This window comes from Schistocerca nitens, chromosome 5, assembly GCF_023898315.1.
Source record: "Schistocerca nitens isolate TAMUIC-IGC-003100 chromosome 5, iqSchNite1.1, whole genome shotgun sequence".
Classification (NCBI taxonomy): domain Eukaryota; kingdom Metazoa; phylum Arthropoda; class Insecta; order Orthoptera; family Acrididae; genus Schistocerca; species Schistocerca nitens.
This window is the reverse complement of record NC_064618.1, coordinates 710,104,708-710,121,320: the sequence shown is the minus strand read 5'-3', so window position 1 is coordinate 710,121,320 and position 16,613 is coordinate 710,104,708. Positions and strand designations below refer to the sequence as shown.

At 38.5% G+C, this 16,613-nt stretch overlaps 1 protein-coding gene across 9 annotated transcripts in view; it reads right to left on the bottom strand.

The window, feature by feature from the left end:
- LOC126260868 (MAGUK p55 subfamily member 7) overlaps positions 1 to 16,613 on the bottom strand; it is a 266,432-nt gene that overhangs the window by 45,967 nt on the left and 203,852 nt on the right. For all 9 annotated transcript variants that reach the window (XM_049958291.1, XM_049958294.1, XM_049958296.1 and 6 more), the window contains 3 exons: positions 14,478 to 14,680; positions 14,242 to 14,382; positions 13,850 to 14,062 (listed from right to left, as the gene is read on the bottom strand). In XM_049958291.1, coding sequence (XP_049814248.1) covers positions 13,886 to 14,062; positions 14,242 to 14,382; positions 14,478 to 14,680 — 521 coding nt within the window. In that variant the 3' untranslated portion in view covers positions 13,850 to 13,885. The remainder of the gene's footprint in view (positions 1 to 13,849; positions 14,063 to 14,241; positions 14,383 to 14,477; positions 14,681 to 16,613) is intronic.

Here is a 16,613-nt window from a genome sequence, read left to right as displayed (position 1 = left end):
ACTGTTTGGTTTCTTTTGCATTGGGTAGACCTCTTACCCTGGCCAAAGATGCATCCCAGTGTTGGATTGCTGCAGTTATGCCACACAGGTATGCAGATGGTACTGAGTAACCCATCATTTATGCACTGAAGACTCTTTCCACGGCACAATGTAACCGCTCGCAGGTGGAAAGGAAAAGGAGACACTGGCTATCATTTTTGGCATCAAAATTTTTCTGTATGAGGTAAAGTTCTTATTCAGCACTGAACAAAAGCCACTGGTTTCCTTATTCTGCCCTCACTCTAAGCTACCAGAATGGATTGGCGGCCACCAGTTGCAGAGGTGGGACCTGTTGTTCAGTAATTATTGCTGTGACATTCATTAGCAATCCATTGCATGGCATGCTAATGCAGATGTATTGTTGCAATTACTAGGTCATGATAAAGAGACTGACTGACAGGAGAACCTACTTTTTGCAGTATATGATACCTACATGCAGGATCAGTTGATTTACCTCTGATGGCATGGGAGCTCACAACCACCACAGCTGTCAACCCGCTTTTTTGGTATACATTGTTTCAACAGGCCAGATGGGATGGGTTTGTCATACACCCTATGGAGGGGATTCTGCTGTGGGATGGACTCAACATTGCCAATGGAATCCGCATGCTCAATATGGAGGAGTATAACTGTTGAGTAGTTGTCCCCCTGGTGGTGCATGTTAGCATATTGCAGTTGCTGCACGTGTTGCACTAGCTATTTACCAGACGGCAATCACTTGTGATATTAAACAGCTTCTGCAGGCTTGCACATACAGTGCTCCAAACCAGACTGTATCATCACATCAGTTTTCCCACTGACCAGTTCCAGAGCACCCTTGGGACAGCATGAATATCGACTTTGTGAATCCTTTTTAAGAAAGCATGTGGTTCTTGGTGGTAGATGCATATTCAGAGTTTCTGTTTGTTGCTCAACTGTCCTCCATGACGTTGACAGCAGCTATTCATGCATTTTTGGGCATTTTTGCTATTGAGGGCCCTCCCTGAATCTCATTTCCAATAGCTGTGATGGTTCCTTTGAAAGGCCACAGCCGACTTCCTTCCCCATTCTTCCCTAATCTGATGGGACTAATGACCTCATTGTTTGGTACCCTCCCCCAAATCAACCAGCTCATTTCCAATAATGGCTGGCAGTTCATATCATGGGATTTTCCAGGTTTTTTACGTATGCAATGGTACCCAGCATCCGACTACCACCCCATTTACCCAGCTTCTAGCTCAGGGTTGGAACAATTTGTGGGAACATTTAAAACCCAAATGAAGAAATCCGTGCCTGCCTCATGCCATGACAACACAGTGTCTAGTTTTCTGACCATGTGCCGAGTGACACCAGTAAATGAGTATAGCCTGGCGAAATATTTACGTGGATCTGTTGCACCCCAAGCCACATGCTCCGGGCCATCGCAGCCTGCCACATTTGCCTTGGGCATTGCTGTTTAGGCCCAGACTTTTGGCCGGCAGCAGCGGCGGCTGCCAGGTGTAGGCCACAAAGATTGGTGTCTGTTTGTGGTGGGTGTTGGTCGGGAGCAGCTTACTCACCGCTCCAATCAGTTGTGTCAACCATCTGTTGGACCCTCGACACTGCCACCTCCAAGGCTGCATACAAAGAAGCAATGGTGGTGTTGTTCTGGTGAGAAGCACCAAACTGCAGCAGATGCTTACCCACTGCTGCACCCACTGCACCCTCCGTCCCCATCCTACCTTCAACTGCAGAATAGGGTGTCAGTGGGGATAGCTCCCAAGACTACCAATGGGGAGTCTGTAGACTCTGAGCCAGTGACCTTCTTCCCCCACTTGCCAGTGGATTACTCCCCAGCCCACCAATGTCAGCAGACCAAATGTTAGCCCATCCTCCGCAATCTTTTACCCTTCTGGTGGTGCCAGCTGTATCAGTTTTGTCTCCTTTGGTGACTGACCTGGTGCTGGAGAATCTTGCACCACCTTCGGTTTTCTCACGGAGGTTGCAGTAGAAATCACACCATTTTTGGCCATATGTGGCCTTTTTTTTTGGGGGGGGGGGGATTTAGTATCCCCACCAGCAGACACTGAATGGATGCAGAAGAGCTGGCATACATATTGTAGTGGAATAGAACAGTCTGCTTTCATGGATGGTGCGCACAAAGTGATGTATGGGCTGAGGTACTGACCCAGGTGTTAACTTGGCATCAGCAATACACCTTACAGGACAATCACACCTGTGCAGATACAAAATCTATAACTCTGCAAATCCTATGAGTTTTATGTGATGCACAAAGTACATAAAGATGATTAAAGAAATCAGTAGTACTCAATCAGTAGCACACAAGACTGGTAATCACTGGTATGGGCATCGTTTCGGTGGTTATTCCTTTTCCGTTTGCTATGAATACCTATGTCATTTAAATACACACACACATCAAAAAAGTTTTGCATCACCTTTGTTCCGAGAGTTCCAGAACCTGTACATAAAATTGGAATAGAGATCAACATAAACATCATTTCTGCCCTTTTTATTTCTCGTAAAAACCAAACATTGCATGTTGTGCCACCATAAAGCAAGACCTTCAGAGGTGGTGGTCCAAATTGCTGTACACTCCTGTACCTCTAATACCCAGTAGCATGTTCTCTTGCATTGATGCATGCCTCTATTTGTCATGACATACTATTCACAAGTTCATCAAGATACTGTTGGTCCAGATTGTCCCACTCCTCAACGGCGATTTGGCGTAGATCCTTCAGAGTGGTTGGTGGGTCACGTCGTCCACAAACAGCCCTTTTCAATCTACCCAAGGCATGTTCGATAGGGTTCATGTCTGGGGAATATGCTGGCTACTCTAGTCGAGTGATGTCGTTATCCTGAAGGAAGACATTCACAAGATGTGCGCGATGGGGGCACAAACTGTCACCCACGAAGATGATTGCCTCACCAATATGCTGCCAATATGGTTGTACTATCGGTCAGAGGATGGCATTAATGTATCATACAGCCATTATGGTGCCTTCCATGACCACCAGCATGTCAGCCCCACATAATGCCCCCGGAAACAGCATGGAACCTCCACCTTGCTGCACTCGCTGGACAGTGTGTCTAAAGCATTCGGCCTGACCGGGTTGCCTCCAAACACGTCTCCAACGATTGTCTGGTTGAAGGCGTATGCGACACTCATTGGTGAAGAGAACGTGATGCCAATCCTGACCGGTCTTTTCGGCATGTTTCTGAGCCCCCCTGTGGTGACGCACTTGCAAAGATGGACCTCGCCATGGACGTCGGGAGTGAAGTTGCAGATCATGCAGCTTATTCACACAGTATGAGTTGTAACACGACATTCTGCGGCTGCACAAAAAGCATTATTCAACATGGTGGTGTTGCTGTCAAGGTTCCTCCAAGCCATAATCCATAGGTAGCAGTCACCCACTGCCTTAGTAGCCATTGGGCAACCTGAGCAAGGCATGTCATCGACAGTTCCTGTCTCACTCTGTATCTCCTCCATGTCCATATAACATCGCTTTGGTTCACTCTGAGATGCCTGGACACTTCCCTTGTTGAGAGCTCTACCTGGCACAAAGTACCAATGTGGACGTGATCGAACCGCAGTATTGACCGTCTAAGCATGGTTGAACTAGAAACAACACCAGCCGTGTACCTCCTTCCTGGTGGAATGACTGGAACTGATCGTCTGTCAGACCCCTTCATCTAACAGACACTGCTCATGCAAGGTTGCTTACATCATTGGGCAGGTTTAGTGACATCTCTGAACAGGCAGAGGGACTGCATCTGTGATACAATATCCACAGTCAATGTCTATCATCAGTAGTTCTGGGAACCGGAGTGATGCCAAACTTTTTTTGATGTGTGTAATTCATGAAATATATGCTAATTAATCCATATATTATTGCCATTCTTATGAAAAATACTCATCATCTTTTCTCTACTTACATATTGCACACTAAATTACAGTTTTGATTGCAAATATAAATTCTTAATTGTTGATATTTTACAAAAGACTGTTTAAAAACATTAGAAATTAATTTTTTTCATTTTTATGTATTTCATGCTTCAAAGAATGTGCACAGCACACATATCTTTGTTTAAAATTTGCAATGCTCAGGAATCAAACCCTGGAGACCCACATGGAAAAACTGTCCTACTTTTACTGAATTAAAGACACTCAGAAAACTTCAAATTTAATTTTCTTGAGAATTTTTGAGTTTTTAGCTTTAAGTACAATAAGTATAAGTAATTACAAAAACTCAATTGCCATGTGGTCTCCTTGTAACAAAGAAAGATTTACAAGAGCTCGTTATATGCTGTAAAAGGTGCTTTCTTGTGAGTCTGTACATAAAAGAAAGGTTCGGATTATAATTAAAGCTATGTATGCTTGATTAAGTACAACTGACTCAGATATTAGCTGATACTTGCTGCAAAGTATGATTCAGATTTAGTTACTGCATTTCTTTGAGGTGACTTAGACAGGGAAATTTATGTAAAAATTACAGAAATTGGTTAGTTACCAAAACAGTTAAAGACACAGGGATATATACACTAAAAAGAGTCACTTTATTGTTCAAAACAAGGAAGCCATTGGTGAAACATTAAATTGGACATTACGATTTTTAGCAATAATTTACAAATGGAGACTACTTAAGAGAGTGAGAAAAGGGGGGTGGAGGAGGAGGAGGAGGAGGAGGCAGGGAGGGGAGGGGGGGAGATGGAGAGGGAGGGAGGGAGAGAGAGAGGGGGAGAGGGAGAGGGAGAGGGAGAGGGAGAGGGAGAGAGAGAGAGAGAGAGAGAGAGAGAGAGAGAGCTGAAAGAAAAATTCAAACTCAAGGACCTAGGAGAACTATCTAACTTTTTTAAGAATTTGCACGACAAGAGATATGAAACAAGGTCTTGTATGGATTAAGCAAATTCATTAGGTGAATCAAATTTTTGGATAAGGTAAAATATGAACTACTGCAGTCCACTCTCAACACTCCTAGATAAACACTAAGTCTTCACCAATAAGTCCTAAAATAGAGGAAGACAAAGAATAAAGTATAGAGGAAGAAAAAATAGGAATATAATTTGCTGAGAAGCTGCTGGCAATCTCTTGTAGGCACAGTTAGCAATTCATCAAAAATCATGATGATAATCAGATTTTGGATAAGTAAAATACAAATGACTGCAATCCAGTTTCAACAACCCCTGAATAAAAATTAAGTCCCCAGATATGAAGTGAGCCCTCAAACACAGCACAAATAAGTAATAAAGATCACTTACTGAGAAGCCACTGGTAGTCTCATTAGTTACAGTTAACAATGCAACCAGACCAGACCTTGCATATGCCATTTATCTGAAAACATTCTTTAGCAATAATCCTGGTATGTCTCAGCGGTCAGCAGTGAAGAGTGTTCTAGGTTATTTCAAGGCAACTGATGACATGAAACTGCAGTTCTGTAAAGAAGAAGGCCACCACACTGTTTGATATTGTGATGCACAATGGGTGAGAGAAACTGAAAATAAAAAATCCACAACAGGGTTTCTGTTTAAACCACATAGAGCAGTGATTTCCTGGAAAATGAAATGGTGTGTATGACACTGACTACTGCCTGCCAAGAAGCATTGTGGCTGCAAGGATTAACAAGAGAGATTTCTCGTTTTTTGAAGAATACGTTCTTAAATGCTTTTGTTATGACAATGGAGTGTTTTGGACACAACATGTACAATGATATCAAGCACCATTTTGTTTGAAAGAATACTGACTCACATGAATTAATACTACAACATATTTATGCTTGCAGCAATGACTACAAAGGCCCAGTGAAGTTATGGCTATGGCATTGTCAACTGATTGACGACTTTAGACCACAAGCTCCAGGCAGCACTAATTCTGGTAGTGGTGTTGGAAGATAACTTTATGCCTGACTGTATTCTTACCACAGGCGACATACATATATTGGGGTGTATGCTCTGCTGTGTATACTGTTCCATGTTTTGTAAGTTCATTTCATACGTTTTTGCTGTATAACGCTTTAGTAAATTGATATTTACATAAACTGAAACCACCTTGAGTCACAGTTTGTATCAATCAGTGGTGTAATCTGAAAATGCTGGTACAGCATGCAACATGAAACTTCCCAGTTGTATGTATATGTGACAGTGTTCACTCACCATGGTTGGCAGTGGACGCTACTCTATGGTTCTTCTTGCAAAATCCCTCAGTAATGTTGCCAAAAAATGAGTTTTGAACTTTTAGCTGGGCCAAAAGTTCTGTCCTGGAGATATGATGGAGATAACTGACAAATGACTTTGTCCTTGCATATTCCTAATGAAGGCCTTTTTTTAAGGGCAGAAAACTATCACTCTGCTGATGATGTAGGTGGTATGGTTAACATCAATTCAGAGAGTTTAGAGAGTTCTGGAAGTCCAGTGTGAAGTTCATTTTGATACACGAAACTTTGTATTTCCTTCAAAGACCTGGCTTCAAGATGTTGTGATGTCATAGCATTAACTTCAGACAATTACCTAACAATATCAAAAAGCTTCCCACACACTGCCTTTAATTTTTTTAACGCCTCCTCCGGAAACATCTGGAAAGCTTGAGAACCTCTTTGAGCTAAGCATTTCAATAAAATTTAAGTCAGGCAGAGAATCAAATCAGATGTTCAGCTGCTTTCTCCTGTAGTCATCCTATACAGGTGTTTCTGTACAGTTTTCATTTCTTCTATTCCTTGGAGTATCACATATGCATTCAGCCTTGCACCATATTTTCTAGAAGCCATTGTATCTATTAGTTCACAGCATTTCTTTCAAGTCTTTCATTTCCTTGCTGCAAAATATAATGTTTAAGGAGTTTAAATGCGCAGAGTTAAATGCAATGTCTGCCAGTGAAATTCTTCAAATAGACACAAGAGGAAGTTAAATCGCAGCAGCATGAGAAATCCATATGCTTCATTAATATCAGCTGTGTCCCAATTTTGAGGATTTTGAAAATGTACTCATACAAATCTTGAAGTTCAACTCTATGATCTGATACAGTTTGTACCAAGTGAATTGTATAACTACATCCTGTTGGTGCCAGTTTTGGAAATCTCTTCTTCACTGTTGTATCTAATAAGTTTGTTCTTTTTGAGGAATCAACAGAAAATGTAATAAAACCACTAAAATTAGCAAAAAGCACTCTATCTGCACTCACACTTGATACTGCCTGTGATAAAACCAAATTCAACTTGTGGGCGTAACAATGCACAAATGTGGCATGTCGAATTACTTCTCTAACAACTTGTGTTCGCACACTGTTTCAATGTATCGCAATGATGGCTACTCAACATACGTCGGCATGACCAACTTATTTTTGCACTGAAATTCTTCAAGATGGTCTGCTGTAACCATTTCTTGGCCTCTGTTGTTCAATCACCATTAACATCACTACACCCTGCAAATCTTTCATAAATCTGTCCCTCCACACAGTTGGTAACTGCAAAAGATTTGTGATATCTACTAAAATAGCAACAATTGCCACTTCTTTCATACGAGTTTTTATTTTGGAGAGCATAACACTTGTAAGCACTTAATAAAATCATTTAGAATGAGAGGGGATAATCCAGTGAACAGCAAGGCTGCCTATAAGTGAATTCTCAAATTGTCATCAAACTCAGCCAAAAAATGAATAATGAACTAATTTCACATAACTTTCTTGATTGTTGGACTTGCAGCTATCCCTGCGTCCTGGAAACGATCATTCTTATTGCCTAAAAAGCAGGTGGCTGCTTTCAATCTCTTAAGTATTCCCCGGTTCTGTTTCACTGCTTCATTGTGCTTTAAAATGCTTGTACATTTCTGTTCATCTATTTGCAAATCAATCTTACTTTTAGTAAATGCGCCCAGGGCTATACATGCATGGCTATGAGATTCTGATTTTTCAAGCCTTGAAATTGCAGTGTGCAGATTATTAAGGTCAGAGTAACCACAATTGGCACTGTTCCCAGGAGATTTGTCCATTCTGAGCAAAAAACATGGCCAACAGAAGAGTTTACACAATGATTCACTGCTGCATAACAAGATTGTTTTGTAGTAAGTATTAGGATTAAATGTTTGTATGAAGTTTCTTGATTAGTTCTCTGTCTTTAAATTGCTGAGACAGGGAAAAGGGCAACAATTTTTAATAAGTTCTAACTTTTCACTGAATGGCCATCATTAGAAAGATTTATCAAAAACACTTACTATAACATCACAACCACTCATTTTGTGAAACTGGTAGCTAAAATATTATTCAGACACATTAAACACAGTGCATTCATCCCTCCTAAACTCACCAATGCATGCTGAATTCAGGGTGACAGAAGAGAAAACATGCTGAATGTAATCTTCCTATTGCATGAATCAACCAACATTTCAAACAAGTTTGATGTGACATTTAATAAACAGCCAAACAGGAGTCAAGACTAAAAATTTGCCTTGCTTAATAAGGTTCAAGAACTATCACAAGGAAGCACCCATGCAGCACACCACATCTTGTGCAGCACAGAAACTAGCTGTCAGTTCAAGAAAAGAAAATACAGACTGTAAAATAGGTATTATATTATTATTTAATTACTATGAATGGACTTATAATGAACGTTTGTGGTTTAATGACTCATATATTACGTCAGGGCATAAGTTTTCTGTGTTTTTGTATTGCATTTTGATATTTTGGTTGCTATAGGTTTATTTATTGATTGTAATTTTTTATTTGTTGTTCACTGTTGCTATTTGAGTTTACATGTTTGTATTTTGTCACCTGGAGATAGTGGAGTGACAAGTGGAGAAACTGGAACTTTTCTGACATATTCTTCTATTTAAGTTCAACTGAGGGGTGATAGCAGTGGAGGCAGCCAAAAATATTTACATCATGTGTGGGGAAAATGCCACTGGACGGAGCAGAACAGAAAATGGTTTCCTCGTTTTAAGGAGGATTGTTTTGACATTAGTGACTCTCCACATTCAGGAAGACTTTCGGGATTTGATGACGATTGTTTACACATATTAATCCACAATGGTCCATGACAGTGAATGCAACAACTGGCAAATGTGATGAACTGTCACCATACCACAGTCGTGTAGCATTTATATGTAGCGGGGGAGGTTCAAGAATCAGTTGTATGGGTACCACATGCTCTAAGCTAAATCCAAAAATAAGCAGGTTGCCATATGTGCATCTCTGCTTTCTCATCACCGATTGTCTCATGCATGAACAACATTGACCATTCCTGTCCTGTATCATAACTGGCGACGAGACACGGTGTCTTTATGTTAACATAAGGAAAAGAGCGTAATGGTTGAGCCCAAACAAAATAGCAACTCCTAACAAAGACCTGCGCACATCCATGACAGATAATATTAAGCATCTGGTGGAACAGCGATACTATGTACTATGAATTGCTTTCCTGAAGGTACTAGAGATGTGAAAATATCACAAGATTCTCATAACAGTACAGAAAAAAATAATGTTAGTATGTCACAAAATTCACACAAAAGCACAGTAACAAATAATGTTAATATATTGCATCAGAATATCAGGGGATTAAAAAACAAAGTAGATGAGCTTCTTGTTTGTATAGAAGATTTAGAAACTGAGGGTGGAGTAGATGTACTATGCCTGTCTTCATATAGTCGCAGGTATGGAAATGGTAAATGTAGGTGGATATAAGCTTTCAGCACATGTAAGTAGAGACACTATGGAGAGAGGAGGAGTTGCCATATATGTTAAAATCAGTCATACTCTGAAAAATTTGGAAACTAAAAAAATTTGCATAGAGCAACACATAAAAGCATGTGCAAGTGAGCTTAAACTAAATAAAGGCACTTTTATAATTGTAGCCATGTATAGGTCCCCATTGGGAAATTTTCAACTATTTTTGAGAAACTTGGATTCGTTGTTGTGCTACCTGTTCGACAAAGGAAAGCAAAATATTGTTTGTGGGGATTTCAATGTAGATTTTCTGAAAGAGTCAGATAGAAAGCTTGACCTTGAAGTATTACTTGGTTCTTTCAATTTGATATCAGTTATTAATTTTCCTACTCGGGTGGTACAGGAAAGCAGCACACTAAAGTAGCACACTGATAGATACCATTCTCATAGACCAAGATAAATTTAATCATATAAAAACTTTTCCTGTTAAGAACAGTCTGTCTAATGATGATGCACAGTTAATTACAGTATATGATATAGCTGTATACAGTAATGCAAAACAGTACTCCAAAATAGTGCGTTCCATTAACAATTTAACACTTCAAAATTTTAGGGAAAGCTTGCAACAGTTAGACTGGGATGAGGTGTACAGGGAACATGATGCTAATTTAAAATTTAACCTATTTCATGATACCTTTGTGAGTATATTAGAAAACAGTTTCCCTAAGAAAACAATGAAATATAATTGTAAGAAACCATGTAAAAATACATGGCTTACTAAAGGGATAAAAATATCTTGTAAACAGAAAAGGGAAATGTATCTTATAGCTAGGAGGAGTAGTGATCCCAAAACAATGAAACATTATAAAAACTACTGCACTGTATTAAAAAAAGTTATTAAAAAGTCCAGAAGTATGTGCGTTATGTCTGAGATTAGCACATCTGATAATAAAATTAAAACAATTTGGAATATTGTGAAAAGGGAAACAGGGCAACTGAGAGCACAGGAAGACTGTATTTCTATCAAACACAATGAAAAGTTTGTTGACAAGATATCAGAAGTAGAAAACATTTTTAATAATCATTTTTAAATCTTGTAGAGAAAATAGGTTCCAGCTATTCATTAGAAAATGCAAGGCAGTATATGGAAGAAGCAGTACCTACGCAATTTGATAAAATTGAAATTCAACCCATCTCTCCCACTGAAATTAGGAAAATAATAAATTATCTCAAAAGTAAAAGCTCACATGGAATTGATGGCATTTCCAACAGAGTACTAAAAGCTTGTTCCCAACAAATAAGTAGGATTCTCAGCCACATATGTAGCAGCTCACTGAAACAGGGAATTTTTCCAGATAGACTGAAATATGCAATTGTTAAACCATTGCATAAAAAGGGGATAGATCTGAAGCTAACAACTACCGCCCAGTCTCACTTCTGACAGCTTTATCCAAAATTCTTGAAAAAGTAATGTATTCAAGAGTAGCATCACATATTTGTAAGTACTAACAAAATGTCAATTTGGTTTTCAGAAAGGCTTTTCAACAGAAAATGCTATATATGCTTTCACTGATCAAATATTAAATGCAATGAATAACCAAACATCACCCAATGGGATATTTTGTGATCTCTCAAAGGCTTTTGATTGTGTGAATCATGAAATTCTTCTAGATAAGCTAAAGTATTGTGGTACGAGTGGGACAGTGCACAAGTGGTTTAATTCGTACTTAACTGGAAGAATGCAGAAGGTTGAAATTAACAGTACAGATAGTCTACAAAAACTAGCAGAGTCCTCTAACTGGGGAGGTATCAAGAATGATATCCCACAGGGTTCAGTCTTGGGTCCCTTACTGTTTTTGATATATATTAACAACTTGCCACTTTATATTCAGGAAGATGCAAAGTTAGTTCTTTTTGCTGATGATACAAGTATAGTAATCACACCCAAGAAGCAAGAATCAGATGAGGAAATCGCAAGTAATGTCTTTCAGAAAATTATTGAATGGTTCTCTGCAAATGGACTTTCACTAAATTTTGAGAAAACACAGTTTATACAATTCTGTACAGCAAATGGCATAACACCATTGATAAATATAGACTATGAACAGAAGTCTGTTGCTAAGGTAGAATACTCAAAATTTCTGGGTGCGTGCATTGATGATAAATTGAATTGGAAGAAACGTATCAATGATCTGCTGAAACGGTTAGGTTCAGTTACTTATGCTGTTAGGATTATTGCAAATTTTGGTGATAAACATATCAGTAAATTAGCCTACTATGCCTATTTTCATTCACTGCTTTCATATGGCATGATATTTTGGGGCAATTCATCATTAAGAGAGAAAGTATTCATTGCACAAAAGCATGTAATCAGAATAATAGCTGGAACCCACCCAAGATCACCTTGCAGACATTTATTTAAGGAACTCAGGATATTCAAAGTACCTTCGCAATACATATGTTCACTTATGAAATTTGTCATTAATAACCCATCCCAATTCAAAAATAACAGCAAAGTGCATAGCTACAACACTAGAAGAAAGGATTATATTCACTACTCTGGATTAAATCTCACTTTGGCACAGAAAGGGGTGAATTAATTATGCTGCCACAAAAATCTTTGGTCATTTGCCAAATCGTATTAAAAGTTTGACAGATAGTCAACCAACATTTAAAAGCGAATTAAAAGAATTTCTGAATGACAACTCCTTCTAATCAATGTATGAATTCTTAAATAGGAAGTAGTAACTGTAAAAGAAATTAATTAATTAATTAAATATTTTGTGTAAAGAAAACACATTAAAGTGACACATTCCACATCATTGAGAAATGTCATATTCATGATCTATGGAACATGGATTAATGTATGTAAATATGAAGTGTAACCATCACTGCTGGCATTTATTGTCAACAATTGAGACATCTTGCACGTCAGTCCAAGAACAACAACCAGCAAGACTGCATGAAGTGCTACTAGTCCACAATAACGCCAGCCAACATTCTGCAAGACTGACAAAAAAACATTTCAGAGTAGTTGGGTTGGGAAGTCATTCCACACCCACCTTATTCATCTGATATTGCGCCTTCAGATTTCCACCTTTTCCACTCTCTATCGATCATCCTTCAAGGAATTTTCTTTCTGGATGAAAATGCACTCTGAACATGGCCCGATGAGTTCTTTGCCTCAAAATCAAGTGATTTCTACAGTCACAGAATTGAAAAATTACCCCAGCATTGGTAGACTGTTGTAAATAGTGAAGGAGAATAAATTATTGATGACTAAAGTCTCTGTTACAAGCATCTTTTGTGTTTATTAAACTTATGAAAAAAATGCTATGAGCTTATGCAGCAACTTAATACTTAAAAGAGCATACAATGCATGCATTGCATTCAGTGTGAATGAAAACAGACTATAGCAATAATTAACCAGGCTTGCCCACAAACAACTTGAACATCAGTTAAAACAATATCAAATTGTCCACTGTGAAATACAATCTCCCCATGCAGAACGTCTATGATTTTAACAGTGTCACCATTCATATTACAGTCTATTTCGATGTCCACTACTGTCTTGCAAATGGTAGGATGCCATCTGTACACATGGTGTACAGTACAGCTTGGAGGTTATGGTACATATTGATTCCCCTAAATGAAAGCAAGAGTCCAAAATGTCAAAATCTACATGAGGGCTCTGGCTATGCCTCACTTTATTGTATATTACATGAAACAATACAAGTATCCACATGTGATGTAATAAATGTAAGAATTTGAGTTGAAATACTTATACAGTCTATGCCACAGCATACTAGGGGGTCCAAGAGGCCTCCCTTGATACTACACATTGATCTTGCCAAAAGCTGAGAAGTGTATGAATGTAAGTTGGTATATCTTTGCAGTATATTATCCTTGGAACTATGTGACCTTGGCTGGGTTATATGACTATGTCTCCTGCTGAAAACACAGTTGCAGTTGCCATGCCAGCACTCATAACATATGGAAGGTGGGTGGCAGCAGGCAGTTAGAAACAAGCACTGATTATGAAATATGAGTCCAAACGAAATCTTATTACCTACCCATTCAATCTAGTAAATACAATTTGCATAAAAAGCTGATATGTATTTGAGCTTCACATATGAATTTTCCAGTTATTTAAGTGCAATATTTTACTACTGGTTAACTTACCATTTATTGACAAACAAAGGAAACTGTAAAATCTCTTCACTGCACCCATGATGCGGGAACCCATAGTGGTTCTGTTTCCACTTTACTGGCAACTCTAACTAACTGCTCAAATGCCACTGAAAGATCTGCATTCACAATTACTTCATCAAATAAATGACTGTAAAGAAATTCAATTCGTTCACTGCTGTGGAGTATTTCATGAAATTCTTCATCCTGTGATAAAAGGGGAAGGAAGAGCGAATTATTATTCAATATTTGATAACACTGTAATTTATATTTACTCTAGGAAGTTATATTATGTAGTATTTGTCTAACACATGCATCTAATTTTTGAAGTTGAACTTAATCCAATAACAGTTGCCCAGCAAATGATAGCAAATATTATGACTTACGGTGAATCCCCTGGAATTTGTCTCATCAAATGTTGAACGTGCATATGCAGCATTTCTTGTTTCCTTCAAAATATCAAAAGTTGGTGGTTTAATGTAGATTATATAAGGTTTCAACTGTGGTGTTCTTAACATCTTCAATGCCTACAGAAAATTTTTAATGTAGATTTTAATGAAGACACGTCATAAGACAAAGTAAATGTTTATCTGACATGACTATGATAATGAAAGAAACTTACTTGATAATGGGGATTTAGTATGCAAACATATCCAGCATTAACCAATGACTTCACACTTTCAGCTGATGTCCCATATAAATTTCCTTTGTATTCTCCAAATTCAATAAATTTGCTTGCTTCTATGTCTTCCTCCATTTTTTCCCGAGTTACAAAGAAATAGTCTTTTCCATTCACTTCTCCATGTTTTGGAGGACGGGATGTATCTACAAAAAAATTTATGGGAATACCATACAGAAAAAAAGAATAATATAAAAGGTAATGAATGTTGTTGGGAGCTGGAACATAATCATCATCATTATTTTCTTTGGGCCTTTGATCGACTCCAACATGTTGTCGGCGTTGTTACTATGGAGTGTGGCTCTGTTAGTGTCAGAGGGTGGCTGGATGCCCTTCCCGAATGCACCCCCCCTCCCCCCTGGGATGGAATTAGTGTACCCCAGCTGTCCGTGTCCAGTGTAATCCATGAAATAGTGCAAATGTTTTCAAATGTCTGCGAGATGTGTAACTGAGACAGGATGTGGGGACCAGCCAGGTATTCACCTAGTGAGATGTGGTAAACCGCCTAAAAACCACATCCAGGCTGGCCGGCACACCGGCCCTCACCTTTAATCTGCCAGGTGGATTTGATCCAGGGCTGGCATGCCTACCCGAGTCCAGGAAGCAGCACATTAGCGCTCTTGGCTAACCTGGTGAGTCAGAGCTGGAAAATAAGATATTCAGCAAACCATTAACTAATCAATGAATGACAGGAAACTGGACCGAATGAAAAGTTTCAGTAATGTGGATTATAATCCTTTCAAAATTTGAAAATGTCTTAATTTGCATCCATGTGGTAGTTTTGTCTGGACTCTATTTGCTTTTCATTAACTGTACAAAGAATGTCAGGATCTGACATTGCCAATCAGCTGATCACAACAGTGAGTACATAACATTACAATATAACCATAGGTACAATATTACAATAATTTTAATTAAATTACATATTATTTTGACTGAGGACATAAACTTAACTAACTTAATTCGCTGTCATAAAAAAACTATCTTACATAAATAACTTTCATTTGCTCTCATAAGAAAATTTCATTATTAGATGTATTTAATCTTAAAAACTAGATTTAAAACATGTAACAGAGTAGTCACTGAATAAGTCTTATTTATGAGCTATTTTATAAAAATTATTTAGTCTGAATAAAGGCGGTTAACCAAATACCCAAGGCAAAATTTTACTGTTGAAAATGGAAAAGTGTGTAAACTGCCAATGAACTGTTTGCAGTAGTAATTCTAAGCTAAATCAGGAAACTGTATTATAGTGAAGCCTTCCAAATTAGTGGAAAGACACAAAAGATGATGCAAATCTGATAGCTTAAGCCAAGTCACCTCCAATAGCTTCAGAGCCTCACAGACTATGAACAAAAGCACATAGACAATCCAACAAGTTCATAATCAGTCTGACTGTGAACAAAAAAGCAAGGAAATAAATTGTTAAGAAGACCACAACAGGATTCCTGCTGGGTACTAGTATGTGACAGGAATATCAGAACTGGTCCACAGATTTAGGCTTTGAGAAATACCTGACAATGCAACACACATTTGTTGTAAAGATCTATTACAAAACTCAGACAGTTTTGTTGGAGCTCAATGCACTTTCCATTGCAAGTTCAATTTACCCCCACAGGCTGCTGTGCCATCTTCCAATCCACATGAATAAACAGTTTTCCAGCATGATGCTGCAACTAGCTATACTGCTGCAATGTCAATGGATTTGCTGCAGTGTCAACAGATTTGCTTAGACTCACATTTTCTGGTTGTCTCATCAGTAGAAATGGCAATATTTTGTGGCTTCCACATTCACCAGACTTACTGAGTCCAGACTTTTTAATTTGGGGTTATCTTAATTCCATAGTTTTCCAAGAAAACCACCCAAGAACCAGACATTATTTGAAGGAGAGGTTTCACCACGAAATAAAAAATATTCTGCTGGAGAGTCCATGCAGTGTCTCATCAGCAGATTCACTCTCAGACTCTGAAAATGTGTGTGAAACAAAGGACGCCACATGGAGGGGAAAAAAGAGGCTTTTAAGGTGAAATACTAATTTCCACTCATGTACACTAGATTCAAGGAAAAAAACTGTTTAA